This window comes from Leopardus geoffroyi, chromosome A2, assembly GCF_018350155.1.
Source record: "Leopardus geoffroyi isolate Oge1 chromosome A2, O.geoffroyi_Oge1_pat1.0, whole genome shotgun sequence".
In the NCBI taxonomy this organism is placed as follows: Eukaryota; Metazoa; Chordata; class Mammalia; order Carnivora; family Felidae; genus Leopardus; species Leopardus geoffroyi.
In genome coordinates this window covers 19,147,020-19,164,750 of record NC_059331.1, presented here as the reverse complement: position 1 = coordinate 19,164,750, position 17,731 = coordinate 19,147,020, and the positions used below count along the sequence as shown (strand labels likewise).

The 17,731-nt window shown below is 58.0% G+C and overlaps 1 protein-coding gene across 3 annotated transcripts in view; it reads right to left on the bottom strand.

The window, feature by feature from the left end:
• Positions 1–17,731, bottom strand: part of SEMA3F (semaphorin 3F) — a 29,713-nt gene that overhangs the window by 7,574 nt on the left and 4,408 nt on the right. For 2 of the 3 annotated variants that reach the window (XM_045492868.1, XM_045492869.1), the window contains exons 2-7: positions 17,498–17,657; positions 3,454–3,614; positions 3,307–3,369; positions 3,071–3,190; positions 2,271–2,363; positions 631–724 (exon numbers count right to left, since the gene is read on the bottom strand). In XM_045492868.1, the coding sequence (XP_045348824.1) occupies positions 631–724; positions 2,271–2,363; positions 3,071–3,190; positions 3,307–3,369; positions 3,454–3,614; positions 17,498–17,609 (643 nt within the window). In that variant the 5' untranslated portion in view covers positions 17,610–17,657. The remainder of the gene's footprint in view (positions 1–630; positions 725–2,270; positions 2,364–3,070; positions 3,191–3,306; positions 3,370–3,453; positions 3,615–17,497; positions 17,658–17,731) is intronic. The other variant, XM_045492871.1, reaches the window with a different exon arrangement.

Below are 17,731 nucleotides of genomic sequence, written 5' to 3'. Positions count from 1 at the left end.
ACAGTGCTCAGCAGTTGCTCTGAGAGGCAGACTGGGTCGGGCAGCCAGAAAACAGGCAGAGTACAGGGACCAGGGGCCTGGTGGGCTCACCCAACCTGGCGGTAGGGGCAGCAGCTACTCATGAGGTCCCACTCTCCTGGGCCAGACCTGACACAAACCTGCCCACCACCCCCCCCCCCCCCCGCTGGTCAGAGGGCCACGACTCTCCATCCGTGCTTCCTTGTGGGGCTCTCTCAGCCTCCCAGACAAGCCAAGAATCTATAGGGAACAACTCCCCTCATATCTCTCCCAGTACAGACCGAGCTTCTCTTCTCTCTTAGGTGGCCTGTGGCTGGGAGGGGTCTGGCCTTTGCATGGACACTATTTTAGGGTACGATCTGGCCCCCCTTGTACCCCCTTCTGGGGGTACCCACTCTGGAGAGAGGCTCACACCACTAGTCTCTACCCCTCAGCTCACACTGGGGTCTGGTCTATAACCCTCCCCCTGACAGGTGGGGCCCCATGGGAGGGTTCAGGGATGGCATGGTCATGGTCTCTGCCCTGAGGTAAGTGTTGGTGCCATGACCCCCATTCCAGAGGCAGAGGCCACGCACTTAGGCTGTAGAACCAGGGTGGGGTGGAGGCACTCACTGATGAGGGCTGAGGCCGTGTCCAGCTTGGGGTCGTACGGACACTTGCCCTTCCCTGACTCGAGTCTCTCGGGCTCCAGGTAGAAGATGTAATCCTGCAGGGCAGAGGGGAGCTCAGCATCGTCCAAGCTGGTCCCACAGCTGGGGAGGGCAAGGGTCATCAGGCTCCCAGGGTGAGAGCAGGCCCCGAGGGACACCCTGAAGCCACCCCTTCACTCCCCAGATATCCTTGTGTTTTAACTGTCCAGCCAGATCTCCCAGGGCAGGGCCACGCTGCACGTTCCAAGGGAGCTACTTCCTGGTCTCAGATAAGACCTGGGAATCAGGGGCTGAAGCCCCTCCATGCCAACTGGTTCAGGATGACTCTGGTCAGAGCCCCCTTGGGCTTGACCTGAGCTGTGGCTGCCTGTCCTTGGCCAAGATGAGGCTGATCGCCTGACCAGGGCAGGAGGTACTGACCAAAGGCCTTTGGTCCTGACGTTTGTTGCCAGGTCTCACCAGGCCAGAAGGCTTTGAGGGTACCGTGTCCCCAGGCTTTATGTCCTACCTGTGGTCCTCAGGACAGAATAATAGGCCATAGCCTTTCCTCTGCCCCTCAACAGAGCCCCCAGTTCCCCATGTCTCCACAGTGGGCAAGGAGTTGAGGGGTCCAGCCCAGATCACATGGGATTCACAAAGCCCCCCCATGCCTCCCAGCCCAGCCCTGAAGATGCTAGGAGAAAGGTTGTTGAAGGCACTGGGACCAGGATGAGCTCGTGGGACGAAGGGAGGGAAAAGAGAGAGACACAGAGGCAGGAAGGAGGTGGCAGCAGGTGGCAGGGATGGTGATGGGAAGGTGTACACAGGCCCGCTTCCAGTTACACTCTGCACACATGACTTTCTGCACGCATGGGGCTGCACACACAGCTTGGCACGCATCACTGTCAGCACACGGAACCCACCGCTCACACCCTGGGCACACGTGCAGTCTGAACGGCCCCACTTTTCAGCACTCCCCGTCACAGACACACCTGCTCAAGTGACCACTTGCTCTATCATTCACTGGCAGCCCCTGCCCCCCTGCCCGCCCCTGCCCAGCCCCAGGCCCCCCAGCCCAGTCCTGAGTTGTGACTAGTGGACAGACAGTTCTGTCCCTTCCACCCCAAGGGAGCAGAGTCCCAAGCATGGGAGTATGTGGGACACCTGTGTCAACCCACGACCCACGGAGGCATGGGGCATGGACACCTGAGAGTAATATGGCAGACTGCATACATGTGGCACGTTCTGACTCTGGATGCTACCTAAGGTGTGAGTTTGAGAATGCACAACACGTGCCCAAGCGTATGTTGGCAGATGCTCATGCACGTCTACACACGTATGTTGAGGGCTGAGGCACTGCTGTCCTCAGGCTGTCCTCCCTACCTGGTCCTTCATGATCTCTTGCATGTAGGGGCTCACTGAGGCTGACATGAATCCAGCTGGGAATGCCTTCAGAGCCTGAGGGCACTGCCAGGGAAGGAGTGGGATGGGGTTCCCAGAGTACAGGGAAGACCCTGGGGAGACTGGCCTGGGGTGCAGGTTCCTGGTTGGAAGGCCAGGCCCAGGGTGAGTTCAGTTCAGAGGCAGTGCTGCCCGGCAAGGGCCTGGGGGGATGAGTCCCACCTGGCGTGGGGCTGTGGGCGTCGGGCGGAGGGCACCATCCGTGGCTCTGCTGCCTCGGCCTTTGACCACCTGCATCTGGGTCCAGGGCGTGGCCTGAGAAGATGAGGAACAGGGGTTAGAGCCAGGGGTGGCAGGGGCTGGGGGAGCGGGCCCGGGCTGCCAGCCTCTCACACCACACGTGCCAGGAACACACGCGAGCACCCGGACCCCCAGAGTACACATATGTGCCTGTGCGTGCACACATACACACAGCTTGTCGAGCACCTGCACACACGTGTCCCTAAGTCCAACCACTCTCACAATTGTCCTACAAGGTCACACCAGCTTACATACATGCCCACATGGAAATGGAAAAAGGCAGAAGCGGGCAGGGTGGGGCAGAGCTGGGGAAGGGGCAGCTCTCCCCCGGGCCGTGTGGCAGAAGCTGACCCAGGTGTCCAGCCTCCTGATGCCGAGGCCCTACCAGGCCCTCTGGCTTGGCTGCAGGGGCACGGTCCACAGGCACAGCCAGGAGAACTGTTGCACGTATGGAGCGAGCACTTACTACATGCCAGGCACAGTGCTAAGAGCCTTGGGAGCATTAGCTCACTGCCTCCTCCTTACACCGACCTGTGAGAAAGGCAGCTATTAGCCCCATCTTCAGGTGAGGAAACCGAGGCTCTGAGAAGTGAAAGAAGTCACTCACCCAAGGTCACAGGGCTGGAAAGTAGTAGGGCTGGGGCTCAAGCTCATCCTCCCATCAGAACCCTGGCATGTGGCCACTAATGGGGCAGCACAGGGCCAGGGTGGGCACGGCTTACCTGGGCACGGCGGCCACGGTTTACATAGGTGCACATGGGGTTGTAGGCGCCGGTCCCACACACATACAGGTGTGTTCGGTTCCAGGGCTGGATGAGCCTGACGAAGTTCCCGCACTCACCCTGGGGCCAGAGGGAAAGCCAAGGAGGTGCCCAGATGCCTTCCTGGCCCCACTACCTCCCTGAGGTCACCTGCCCCCATGCCCCCCCATGCCACCTGTAGACCTCTCTGCACTCACATTGCCATCCTTGCCTGAGAGCACGCACTCCTCAATGCGCTGTGGGGAAGCCGCCCAGTGGATCTGCCAGAGACAGGGATCAGAGGGTGCAGCCCTGGGGCCCCATGTTCCTCATCCCCCCAACCTGGCACCGGGGCTGGCCCTTACAATGAGGGGCTCGCGGTTGATGTCATGGAGGTCCAGGGACAGCACATAGTCTTTGCTGCCCACGTACATGCGGTCATGGTCCTCGTCTTTGAGCAGGATTCGGTAGTCGGTTGTGTTGAGCAGGAAGTTGAAGAAGTGGGCAGTGCCTGTGGCCTTAAGTTCTGTGGGTGGAGGTCAGGGCAGCAGTTAGGATCCTTGGGGACCAGCCAGACATGTCCCCTTTGATGGGGGGGGGGACCCCTACCACACAATCGTCTTAAATCCCTAGCTTCCCCTCTAGAGCTTACGGAGCTCCCTCTCTAGTCCCTGAGATGCTGAGAGGAGAAAGTGGGACAGGTGGGCAGGCCAGCGAAAGAGCCACACCCAGAGCTAAAGCCCTGACTCATGGGCAGCCCCAGCCAGTCTCTGGGTCCCAATGAAAGCCAGTGGGCGTGGACCAGGGCACGTGATAGCATCAAAGAGTCTTTGCTCAGCTGGGGGTTAATGCTCCCACACTCAGGGTGGGGCCTGCTTTCCACAGGGGCCTAAAAGGGTTAACGAGCTGGGGCGTTGGGGGTGGGGGGCAGGTGCATCCAGGACAGCCTGCAGACGCTGGCACAGATTGGGATGCCCTGTCCTCACCCCAGCTGCCCACCAGACAGAAGGCCAAGCTGACACACACCATGGTCCCCACCTTGTCTGAAGCTGGTTAGCCAGGACACTGAAAAGCCCTGCTGGAGCTATACTGTCCAACAGAACTTGGGTTTTCCCCAGATCCCACTGGGCTGCTGCAGGTGGAATTTTCAGGCCACTTTGAACCAGCCAGGGATAGTCTTTCCTGGGAAAGGAGCCCTCCCCCTAGCACTAGTGTCCCAAGCCTGGGGGCAGGGTCCCGTTGAGTCCTTCATTTCTCTTCTGCATGAGTCTGGCAGCCCTGGCCCTCCCATCCCCAGACTGCTGGGGGAAAGTCCTCATTTCTAGGGATGAAGGACAGGAAGGAACTTGGCCAGTGACAGGCCAATGACAAACACAGGACTCTAGAAAACTTGGGAACCTTCCTCTGGGATGGGGAGAGCCAAGGGGTCTTCTTGTCAAGCCCCTCCTCCACCCACCCCCAGCTATTTTTAGCTCAGCAGGAGAGGAAAGATTATAGTGAAGGTGACGAATATTCACCAGCACAGGAGGCTTGAGATGGCGGCACACAGAAGAGCACATGCATTGTGCACGTGGCCCAGGCACGCACGTGTGCACACACATGTCCTGCACCAGATGAGGCACTCATGAAGGCGATCATACATATACCATCTTCCCACATCACAGCTGGTAACCCATTTCCTAGGTGAGGCAATCAAGGGGGAGTTCTGGAAAGGGAGAACAGCTGAGATCCGAGGCCCTAGATGCCATCCGAAGATGGGACCAGCAGGTGGCCTCATCCCATCAGTCAAAGTCGACCTTGACTCAGGCAGCTGTCTCTGACTGGCCTGGCTGACCATGACCCCTGCTGTGTGCTAGGACCCTGAAGTGGAGCTGGAGGGGCTGTGCCTGAGAGCAGCTTGGGACGGGAGCTCCAGGATGTGCTGAGATGGGCGTGGGAAGTGGGCTGGGAGCCAGGGGACTCCCACAGCAGACCCAGAATTACATCTGAGGGGCTGGGGGCGGGGGGGCAAGCAAAGGCCTTGCCCTGCCCGGCCCTATGTGGCGATGAGAGAATACAGGTGATGACCTTGGCCAACCGCTGGGACGCAGGGACGCCAAGGGATCAAAGGGCCGATCCCTGCCTGGCTACGGCTTCACCCGCCTGTCCGGCGGTGCCTCTGAAGTCCTAGGCAGGGCAGCCTGGGCACCTGTCCTGCACCTGTTGTTGGGCCACTTGGAGTCCCCTGCCTGGCCACCCAGCCATAGTGACAACAGGAAAGTAAACACTCCCCCACCCCCAGGGCCAGGAAGCAGCCAGAGAGGAAGTGGGGCTGCCAGCGGAGCCCCCCCAGGCTGGGACAGCCCGCCAGGGGTTATTTATACCCTGGCTGGGGGCACGGTCTTTGTTGTACCCTTACCCGTTCTACTGGGTTAGGGGGCATTTGGGGGGCAATGGAGGAGAGGGAGGCAGGGGTTCAAGTGTGTACGTACTTTTCCCTACCTAGGGTAGAGTAAGCTCCAAATACCTAGCCCCAGGGACATCTACCCTCCATCCCTGCCCAGTCTTGGGTCTCTGTAATTTGGAACCCCCTTCTGTGATCCAGTACCCAAGCCCCAAGTCCAAGTAACCCTCCACAACTCAGAGCCCCAGCACTCCAGGCTCCATCCCCTTCTGTGAAAAAGGCAGGGGAGAGACCATTCATTCAGCAGACCTACATGGGGAGCAGGAGACTCCCTATGATCTGACATCCTTCCTCCTAAACCTGCAGTCCCTGCTCCCTAACCCCTGGGTGGAGGTAGGGCTGGAGGGAGCCTCCCATTTACTCATCAAGCACCTATTATGTGCAAAACCCTGAGCTGACAACATCTGATTTACAGATGAGCACAGCAAGGCACAGAGAAGAGAAGTGACAGGACCAAGAGCATAGGGATAGGATTCCCACCCAGGTCCATGGTCCTTGGGGCTAAAGGAGATGCAGGCCCAGGCAAAGCCAGTCCTGGTGGTGAGCACTACCCACTGGGAGGGCAAGGCCTGAAGGTAACTCTCCCTCCATCAACAGGGCATGTGACTCAGGACCCCAGGGACCCCTCCCAGTGGCCATGGGATATGGCGTCAATGGCTCTGTTGTCACAGGACATGATGTTTTGGTCACTGTGGAAACTTTGAGGGGGAGCCCCCATGAGGCCATGTGGGGTGGGAAAGGGGTGGGACCAAAGGTCAGGAATCTTTGACTTTGGCATGGGCTTCATGACCCCAGTCAAGGCACTCTGTCCTCATTTTCCTATCTAGACCATCTCTTGAGCCCTCCTAATACTGACACTCAAGGTGATCCCTGAAGGTGAGGGTCTTGCTTCGAACTCCGGGAAATGCTGACAGCAGAGTATTTCTTGGGACTTCCCCCCCACCATCTTTCATGGGGTGTCTCTGCCTTGGTGGGGACAGGAGAATGGGATGTGGTCCCAAGTTCTTTCCCCATGCAAGCTGGCTCCCAGATGTCACCATCTCTTGGAGGACATCCCGGCTATACCATTTCCTAGTGCTGGGTGAGGAGCAGAGAAGGCCATGGGGCAGGAAGGGGCTTCCTGTTGACTCAGCCCCAGCCTTCCCCTAACTCTAGCCTGTCTCCACCCCACCCCCAACTCAGGAGCAGAGTTAAACCCTGAATCATCCATCTAAACCCAGCTTACAGAAAGGAAAACTGAGGTGGAGAAGGATGACTTTTCCAGGTCCCTGGAGTAAACTGGGTATAGGGCTGTGGACATAGCAGTCCATGGCTGCAGTGCTCATCTCACTCATGTCAGATTGTAGGAAAGAATTAAGACAAAAGTCCCCATGACAGCCCTGTACCCCAACTCCAGACGGGAAGACTGAGGCCCAGAGGAGAGTGGTGCTCACCTCAAGACATAGGGTGAGAAGTGAAACTAGTATCCTGTCCCCCTTCTCTAACCTGCCATAGGGCAAAGGAGCTGGAGGCCTTCATTCTTCCAAGAAGCCTGGGACAGAGCAGGAAGTGGGCCAGTAGTCCTGGGTTTCCTGCTTTGACACCTGTAGCATCAGCAGGGCTAGATCCTCCTGGCCCCCAGCCCCACTAAGGAGCAGAGACTTGGGCCAAGGGGAACTGGGGGTCCAAGGGGGCATCTGTTGTGGGGGTCGGTGTTGACCTGGCCTTGCCATGTCCTCAGGCCTGTCCTCTCCTCTGCTCCACTTATCCCAGGCCCAGCTCTGATAGCAGGAGTGTCACCTCTCCCCCATCTCCATGGCACTACTGAGGGAGGGCTGGGGCACAATCAAAGGTTCTGTGGATGTCAGAACTCAAGTCTGGATAAGCTTTGACCTTGGGGAGAGAGTATGGTGTGCCCAGATAATGCCTCCTGGGAAGGGCACCCCACCCCCATACCCTCACCCAGGCTGGGCACAGGTCGGGTGGGGCGACATCCGGGAAGGCTTTTCCCGTCATTGGGAAGGAAGAGCCTTTTCTGGCATCAGACACCTCATTTCCGCAGTCATTCCCAGCCTCTAGAACTTCCCCATGGCCATTAGACACTCAAGGTCCTGGCCCAGAATGGCCTGGCAAACGTCCAGAGGCAGGAACATTCTTAGTGATAGGGGTTTAGCCTTGGGGGTCTCTGTTTCCTCCCTGCTGGAAGCAGCCAATGCCTCACTTTAAAGGATGTGGTGGGTGTGGACAGCACTAAGGAGGTGTGTCTGCAGCCCTCACCCGAAGACCCCAAGTGGGCGGCCCTGACCCCTGCTGCCGACCCCTGCTGCCCGTCTCTAGGACACGGGCTCTGTTGTCAGTGAGGCAGGGGCTGCTGTAAAAAGGGGGTCCTGGAGTGGAGGTGGTACCCGCCCCCTTGGTTACAGCCTCACAAAGCAGCAGGTCCTGACTGACAGTGTCACCTCCCCTGGCTGTGCTTGAGTACTGGGGGTGATAGAGGGTTCCTGAAGCCCAGCCCTGACCTCTGACCTCATGTGGGCCAGAGCAGCCCTAATCCCTGAGCTAAAGAAAAATGAGGTTGGGGGTGAGAGGTGGGGGTGCTGGCCAGGGTCTCTGTCAGTGCTTTATCCTCCTGCCCTTCCAAGGAACGAAACTGAGGTGGACGAGATGTCAGCACTGGTGGCAGAAGGAGTGGCAGGGCCTAGACAGTCCCTACTGGATGCCCCAGGGGGCTCTAGGGAGGGGTGGCCCCCAGCCCCTTATGACCTCCCCAAAGCTGTGAGGGGCCCCAGAGGAAGGCCTGGGGGCTGGGCTGGCCCCCTGGCTCCCAGCCTAATCCTCTTTTAATGAGCGGCCAGCCGGAAGGCCTCAGTCCCTGGCCGCAGCCTTACAACCCTGGGAGCCCCAGCCAGACTGAGCTGGGGGAAGGGCAGCCCCTGAAGCCTTTCCATGCACCTTTCCTCCCCCTCACTCCCCCCCCGCCCCCCCCCCAGCTTAGCACACCCACCTCATTAATACCCCAAAGCCAAAACCTAAACACTGGCCAGGCCAACTCAGGGCCCCAGCATCTGCAGGGATATATACCAGGGTGACATCTGTCTTGTGCTCCCATGGACTCTCTTGGGCGTTTACCATTAGTTCAGGGTCAGGTCCCACATGGAGCTGGACAGGGGAGACTGTCACAGCTGATCCAGGGGCTTGCTGTCTCAGTCCCCTTTCTATCCGGGGAATGTTCTGAATGGGAATCCCTAGAAACCAGACCCAGGGTTTAAGTTGCCTCTTCCCTGGGGGGTAGGTTCCAGTTCCTCTGGCCCCAAACCCCTTAATATCTGTCCCCTCCAACCCAATCCTGAGCCAGGCTTTCCATATTGGACACCCAGAGGCCTCCCCAGGAGCCATCCACATTCGCCCCCCCTTCCCCCCAGGCAGGTGAGCCAGGTCGGTGCCAACAAAACCAATTACAGCCGCTCTCACCCAATTAGCAACTAATTATGGCCTTGTAGTCCATTCAACATAATTAACATGTAAATGACTCGGTGTGTTTATATTCAATAACTGCTCTGATTGAATTTAATTTAAAAGTCTGAACTAGGGACCCAGTTACCGTATTTCACCATCTAGAGCAGCCACTTCCTGGGAATGTCGGCTCCTCCAGGGGAAAGGGACACAAGACCAGGGTGGAGGGCAGAGGGACAGGTGCTGTGACACTGGCCCAGTCCTGGTGAGGGTAGGGATGGCTGCAGTCCCTATACTCTGAAATGCTACCCCAGGGGTGTGGGAAGGTGGTGAAGTCTGAAGAGCCCCAGTGGGACTCTCAAGTTGGGAAATCCTCTGGAACTAGGGGGCCCCTCTTAAGGGCTACTGTAAACATCCCAGCTCTTCAGTAAACACCAAGCCAGAGCCAAGCTGGAGCCACCCAGCTGGGCTAAAGCTCCACTGTAGGCTTCCCTCCCATTTTGGGGGCTGGGGGCTGAGGGCTGGAGCCTGGGGCCAGCAGGCTCAGCCATGCTATTCCCACGCCCGTTCCGCCCCAGTGCCCGCCTACTCCGCCCAGGAGAGGACAGGCTGGGGGCACAGCTCAACCTGATCCAGGAAAAGCCAGGAGGGAAGACGCAGCAGGGTCATACCCTGGCACACACGCCGGCTGGAAACCCAGGGTTCTACACCTCTTTCCCACGAGGATGTCCAATAACTTTCGACTGTTTTGTCCCAGCAGGTAGGGAGCTCTCTAGCCTAGGTGCTCCAGTGATCCCTGCCCACCCCCATGGCACCTGATCATCTGGGTCTGGGCTGGTGATGGAGCCAGGAGGACCCTTGTAGGTCCATGTAGGACCCTTAACAGCGTGTGCAGATGCCTATGAGGACACCTTCGGGCATTTACCAGCCAGGCAGAGCTCAGAGCTCTACCCGTTTGGAAAGGACACAGTGCAGGGGCAAAGCTGGCCTGCAGGGACCAGGCAGCCCCTGTGCATGGGGTAGGAGACAGCCTGGGCCAGGCAAGCAGCTCACACAGGAATGTGCCCCAAGAAGCATGAAGGGGGTTGGGAAGACAGTTGGCCCTGTGGGGAGGGGTCGCACTGATCCATTTCTCAGGTGGGGAGAGTGGATCGGGCCTCCAGCTCCACTGGCCTCAGGGGCCCACCCCGCCTCCCACATTCCAGACCTAGCCCGGAAACCCCTCACTCCTTCCCCCCCTCCCCCGCCACCTCCTCCCTGTGACTGCAAAAGACAACAAACTCTCCATGGCTCATTTACTCCGATAAATCAACCAGACGGACAGGCCAGGATGGGACTGACAGGCTAGTGGGTGTCAAGACCCTCCCCCTGCCCTGTACCCAGCCCCCACCTCTGTTGCCCTCCTTGGACTCCTGGGGTCCCTACAAGCCCTTCATGTCACCCACCCAGAGAGTCCCAGGATGTCCGGACAGTCTCAGTCTCCTTCCCAACATTCAGATGGGGAAACTGAGGCATTGAACAGACAGATGTGTACTTAGGGTCAGCCTTAGGGGATGCAATAGGACAGAATTGGGAGACCAAACAGGACTCAGCTGGTCACCAGTCCAGGAAGGCAGTGAGTTCTCCACACAAGCCTGGTGCTGGGACAGGAGGGTGTTAAACAAAACAAACGACAGCGACAGCGATAGCACAGGCCGCCCTGGGCAGAGGCCCCCTGGGTGTTGCAGGAGCCCACAGGGCCCCTGAGTTCTAGTTGTTCCTCAGCCAGTTGTAGCGTCTGACCCAAAGGGACCCACCACGCTGGCCGACCGGCAAGTACACAGGCAGTGGACGCTGCCCTTGGAGGGAAATGAGAGCATCAGCACCAAGCCCTAAGTGGAAAGAAATATGGCTCTTGGCTGGGTGCAGAGACCTCAGAGGAAAGAGCACGTCCGGGTAGGAAGCCAAGGAGGGGGTCAGGGTGGGGATGGGAGGGGTGGAGGCAAGGGGGGGGGATGGGGGGAGGGAGGAAGGAAGGAAGAAGAGTGGGGGAAGGGGGATCTGGAGCTGAGGCCTCACATCCCAAAGACTTCCTGGTCCCTGGAGGGGCCTGTTGCTTTGGGGCTGTCCCTGCCCTACAGAGATGCAGCAGATACCCGTACTTGCCAGCAGCCCCGGTGAGAACGCCACAAGTCAGCCTAGCTGAGGCCTCCCTCCCCCACAGGCAGGCCTCCTGGATCCTAGGCCAGCAGCCACCACCCAGGCCCATTCGTTGCTGGGTCAGGACCAGTGGTCAGGAGTGGAACCCAGGAGGCCTCCACCCTCCCTGAGACTGCTAAACAGCCTGGGGTATGTTGAGGGGGGAGAGCAGTAGTGGGGGAGGGGTGGAGCGGTGGCGGGGTGGGAAGCGGTGGCTACAGGCCTGCCAAGCTCAGGCACCCACGTGAGCTGAGCTTTGGATTCAGACCGGAGCCTTCTGGCATCCAGGCCTCTGGCAAAGGCCCTCTTGCTATTTCTAAGAAAAATGCAGCAGGAATCTTCTCTGCTTCTCCAAAACTCCAAGGGCTCCCTTGAGACGGGGCTCAAATTCCCAGGACAGTACCAGGCCAGGCCAGGCAACCATGCTCTCAGCCCAGTGGTACAGATGCCCAAGTGAGCAAGGGGTCCAGTCACCCCTAACACAAGCTGTAGGAGCCATAACAGTGCTCAGAGAGGGGTCACTGTGGCTGCTCATGGGTCCCAGACAGAGTGGGGAGCTCATCTCCATGTGGGGAGCTCCCTCCAAGGCATGCCCTACCCAGTGCACCTCTCTCATTGGATTTTCCTCACCATATGTATTTGGTGCCTTTGCCATGAGGAACAAAGAGCTTAAAAACCACAAGGAACAAAAGTACAAACGCTATGTCAAAGCAGCAAGAGCAGGACTCCATCCAGTATCTTGCCCTTCCCCCAGGTATTATGGCACACACACCTCACCTCTGCTTCCTGCTCTTCCCTCCCACAGTCTCCCTGACCCTGTTGAGATGCAGCCTCCTCCAGGAAGCCTGACCGGATGCCCATGATAGTGGCATCCTATTTCTGCCTGACCCCACTCCCAGAACAGGGCTCAGGGTATCTTCTGCAGTCCTTTCCAAACACTGTCACCTTCACCAAAGGTTAGAAATCTCGAGGGAGAGGTGAAGTAGTGCAGAACTCCTTGGGCCTCCCCCAGGACCAGCCCTCACTTCTCTGCCACCCTCAGCATAGCTCCTAGTTAGGAAGTCCCGAGACTTCCTTCACAGGAGCCATAACTGCATTCACAAAGTTAATCCTCCCACGTGAGGCCTCCCAGTGAGGCCAAAACCATTCTTATCCCCACTTTACAGACAATGCATCAGGGACACAGAGAGGCTCACTACTCAAGATCTATCCATGGCCAGGATGCAAGCAAAGCAGCCTAAGCCTTTCAGGATGCTGCCTGCACTGAGCCACTGCGGTCCCCACCTTACACAGGGGGAGCCAGGTCCTGGAGAGGCTAAGCCACCTGCCCGAGGTCACACAGCTGACAAAGGTAGAAGGCAGGCTTGTCTGCCTTCAGGGACAGCCCTCTCAACCACCACTACCTTCGAATTCTACCAAATTTAAGTCCCATGGAAGGAGCTGGAGGTCTCCCAGGGGTCAGGGGCCAAGTACCCATGGCTCTGAAGACAACCTCTGGGGCCCCCGCCACCCCTGGAGGGGTCACAGGGTTGGAGGTGCATACATACAGGTGCAGACAACCAGGAGCCCACTCTAAGGCCACTGCCTCCAAAGCCACAGAGTGAAAGATACCTTTATGGGCCAGAATGAGATTTTTATCTTGGCGGTTTCTCTTTAAATTCTTTACGATTACGAAGCAGCGGGGGCTGCCAAGGAACATGATTTACTCCTTGAGCATGCACCAGCTCCTCACTCAGTGCCAAGGGAAGCTGGAGCCAGAGAGGGAGGGGCGGGCGTCATGCCAGGGAACCAGAGACAAGGCCTGTGCTGCTGAGGCCCAGCTAGTGGCGGTCCCGTTTGAGGCTTGGCTGGACCTGGAAGGACCACAGCTGAAGGCCCCCAGCCCTGAACTGGCTGACTCAGGCTGGGCCTGAGACAGGTTCTCAGCAAGTACCAGGACCTGCTCCATTCTCTCCATGCGCCAATTGCTGGCCAGCTGAGGGGCAGCCAGCCTCCAGGACCTCCCAACTCCCGAAGTGGCCACTTCCAAGTCCCCTCTCAGGAGTAAGGCAGTTCCCATTTCCTGGAAAACTGAGATCCTAAATGCAGGAATCTGGGCTCAAGTTCACGCTTTGGGTCTTCCTACCTCCCTCCTCCTGGCTCATCTGGAATACCGGCCCCTCCCCGGTTTGCTAGCTCCAAATCCCACTGTAGCTATCAGAAACACCTGACCTCTACCCAGTTCCCTGGTGCCACCTCTGGCCTCTCCCCAACACCTCCTCTTCTGTGTTCTGAATCTCCTAGCCTCCTTTGGCTGGCCAGGGAGCCCCTGGGGAGGCAAGGGCACATCCCCCACTCCTCACTGTGCAGTCAGGCCTGGGGGTGGGGCAATGCTCCATCAGAGCTAAAGGCACTTCCACCTGAACCCATATTCACCCACTCTTCATCCCCCCCTTGGGTGAAGTAAACGGGCTATGACCTCTCCTAACCTCCAATCTCATCATTTCCTAACAAGGAGACCTGGCCACTCTGGTTCTCTGATGCCACATGCAGATGACGTAAGTAGTGGCACTATTCTGGGCCATTAGCCCCAGAGGCTCAGAGGCTGGGCTGGGGTGGGTGCATAGGCAGTGACCAGCACCTACCCACTCACCCTCCACCTACAGAGTGTCCTTCCCCACAGAGCAAGCCAGTTATGCCTGGAATTAGAGAAGATCCAAACTCCAGGGCTACTCTGAACACAGGAGCCCTTTCCTCTCCTGGACCCTTGTTTTCCTTCTCCAAAAGGAGACAGCTTCCTAGGGGACTCTGATCAGTAGTGGACTGGGATGACGGAGGGCTGGATTTACAGGAAATAAGCAAACCCAAGTGCTGTTGCTTCTGTAAGCAGAGGGTATGAGAAGCCTGCCCAGTGCAACCTCAACCCTCTCCTTAGGAAATGAGGCTGGGAAGGCTAAGGCCAGCACTGCAGGATCCTGGAGCCCTGTCCCTAGCTCATGGAAGAGGGCTATACCTGCTTCCCCCAATCCACCCTTCACTCTCTCGGTCCTGAGACAAGCTCAGACATCAGACAGAGCCAGGCTCTGCTGTTGCTGAGTGACAGGAAACCTCACAGAAAACCCATGGAGACCCCTCTCAGGCCTTGGAGACACCACCACATGGTTATCATCATGGGTACCTACTGTTACTTCTATTATTTTCATCTTTCCTGACTCTTCTGCTCTATCTCCCTACTCCTGCCTTGGTTTCCCCAGTAGCCCAGCCACCTCATGTCATCACAGGAAGGACCCTTTTCCTCCACCAAACACCTCTTGGCCCCCCGTGTCCTGGCCAAAGCCAGCCTAGGCAGCAGGCAGCTGCATATTGTGGGGGTGGCTTCCTGGGATAAAGTAAACATTCCCCAAGCTGAACAAAGGACCTGGCAGGGCACTCACACCTCCCTGCTGCAGAGGGAGGTGGTGCCCCCTGGCTTGGGTCATCTCAGGATGGGGGAAGGGAAAGCTTTTTCTCCTAGGCTTGGCCAGGGACTCTGGGGTTAAGGGGACTCCAGACAAGGATGGGTGGAGGAAAGGGTCCTGCTGTCCAGGCTCTCTGGTCCCAAGCATCCATGAGCTCTCAGAGGACACCTCATCTCTCCTGGAAATCTTCCCCACTTGACCCCTCACTTCTGCCTGACCTTGGCTGTGTTGCTAATGGAAGCTCAGGAGATGGGCCATAGGAGCCCCCCCTACCTGGACTCTAACTGAACCTTGGGCCCCTTCTCCCTTACACTTTCTCAGCTTTTGGCCTGGCTGGGGTGCCCAGGCAAATGCACAGGCAGCAAGCCCAAGCCTGGTCCAGTTCCTGCCTTTGTTCCTTTAGCTGCCCTGGGCAGTGTGGCCCCTCATGCCAGCACCTCCGGCTCGGGAGGGTCTGGCCCAACCAGGCCGGAACTAGCACCTCCCAACTGCAGCAAGACCAAGGGCGGGGGGGGGGGGGGGGGGGGGGAGGGCCTAGGTTGAGTCCCTGGGGCCTGGTATGCCAACTGCTATATCCAGGCAAGGCACAGAAGGAGAAACTGAGGCATAGAGCCAAAGTGACCACCAGCGCTTCTAAGAGCAACCCTCTCTATGAACCTCAGGTATGCCTGGGAGAAGAAGCCCCCCCCCCACCCCCCCCACCCCTTTTCTAGTCCCTGGCCTGGCTGTAAGATCCCAGTTTCTATGGCCGATGGTATCCATTCTCTGTAAATGCTTAGTGAGGACCTACTCTTCACCAAGGGCCACTTTGTGTACATGACTGTGCTGAGACGGTCCAGCATGGGGGGTGGATACATAGGGCCTGGTGCACAGTAAGCGCTGGGTTCCCAGGTGGCACTGACCAACTGGATGTCCATTATCTTTTCAGCCAGTCTGATTGAGACTTGTTCACTGCAGACCCCTTGGTACTCAGCATGGGGGTCTGGCACAGAGTAGGGACTCAAGTATCTGCTAAATTAAGTGATTTCTAAGCATACAACTAGGACATGAGGTAAGTGGGGAATGGGGAAAGTCATCCAGGGCCGGGAAGCCTGTGTGTGTGAGGGCACAGAGACCTGGGATAGGGTGGCCCCAGGCACCCTATGGCCCCACCCCAGGCTGCCACAGCAGTCAGCACCATAGGCTGGCTGCCAGCAAGCTGGGCTTTTAGTCACTGCGGGTGTCGGCTTCAGAGCTAATTGAGAAGGAATCGACCTGACCAATGTGGGCGTCAGCAAGGCCAGGACACCAGGGTTCTATTTCTGGCCTCGCCTCTGCCTCCTGCCCGACCTTGGCCCTGCCCTTGCCTGAGCCTCGGTTTCTCTCTCTGGAAAACAGGAACAAAAGTCTTTGGCCCTTTGTCTCTGGAGGTCTAAGAAGGTTTAAAAGGAGCATATAGAGGAACTCCCTAAGTCTTATCTCTCTTGCTTCCCCACATAGGTCTCCAGGGTGATGACAAAAATACTACCCAGGGTGGATGTCTGGGTTCTAGGGTCCCAGAGGTATGAAGACAAGCCCCCACCCCCCTTGCCCTGGTGGGGGGAGGGGATGCTCTGCTCCCCCTGCCGGCACCCAGGGCTGGGAAGGGAGTGAGGGGGGGCCAGGCCCCTTCAAGATTTATTAATCTGCTCTAAGGAAATCCACCAGGGAAGCATGGAGGTAACGGCAGAATAAATCTCTCCCCTTCCCAGGCCTGGGGGCAAGGGGTACTCTTACAACCAAAAGCATCACCCTCAGCCCATTCCACAGGCCCCACACTGGACTTCTTCCAGGTGCATCTTCAGAAATGCACTCCTCATTCCCCCCATCGACTCACATGGTGGGATAAGGACAAGGGAGGGGCTCTGCTGGGGACATGGGGACGTGGGAACATGGTGAGGTGGAGGCTGGATCTCGGCCAAACCTGAGGAAGGAAAAGTCAGCCCAGCCTTTCACCCCAATATGTGTGCCCGGAAATCTGGCCAGCCAGGGCTGAGTGGGCCCCACCCAGGGCAGCCCACTGGACACAGTGACCTTGGGCCAGAGGAGGACTCAGCAGTGACCCCAGATCCCCCAGATCCCAGCATGGCTGCCACCCCTTTTCCCAGGCGGAGGGGAGAATCTTCTGATCACACAGACCTTTGAGGAAGTGGCTCGTGAGTGAGCCATTTGGACACCCTGAGTGTGTGCCATGTGTATTCACTGCCAGTGGGTGAGGTACAAAGGCAATGAAGCTGGGGAACCTCTCACTCTGCAGACCCCAACCCATCATTAAAACCTTCCAGTGACTTCCAAAGCAACGTGTTCATTGGGGATCTCAGGAGCTCAGACCTGTCTCTTAGCACGTGTTCTCCTTGAACTCGCCAGGTAGCCTGCCCTCCCCTCACAGCCAACAGCACCCTCCCTGATTCCTGGGAACCTCTCCCATCTAGAGACCCACACTCCAGCAGAGTAGGTCCTGCCTCTCCAGCTTCCTGAGGCCTCAGTGTCCGCCTGACTATCTGCCCTTCCACCCCAGGGACCATCCAGGGCAGGACCAGACACAGAGCTGTGGCAAGGAAGGGCTTCCACAAGTTTGGAGGAAGTGGCATCTCTCTCTCCCCAATTATCTATCACACAGAGGAAGGCACTCTGCAGACCCTAGGCCACCCAGCCTGAGACCCCACATTCTGCCTCCAGAAGGGGCCCAGACTCAGGAGACTTCTCTGAAATGTCTACGTGGCCCGTTCTCCAGCCTTTCCTGGCAAGTTACCATTGTCCTTCTCCTCCCCACCCACACAACCAGGGTGACCCATGTGGCTGCACAATATGTCTTTTTTGCCTTGTCTTCCCTGTCTCCTCAGCATCGGGCCAAGCTCTGTGGACAGAGGATGAGGATGCCAGGGCAAGGCAGCCTCTTACCTTTGAATGAGAGCCGGACCCGGGGCGTGGCTGGGAGGTGGTCCTGGGTGGGGGTGGCTGGCCAGGCCCCAGTCAGTAGGGAAGCCCAAAGGAGAAGACCAGCAACAGGCATTGTGGGAGGGGCCTAGGGCCCAGGAAGCAGGCTCGGCTGTCTGGACACCTGGGAAGGGGAAACCAAGATCAAAATGTATAAGGCAGATAGGGGCGTCCTCCCCTACCAACTCTCCTTGTTCA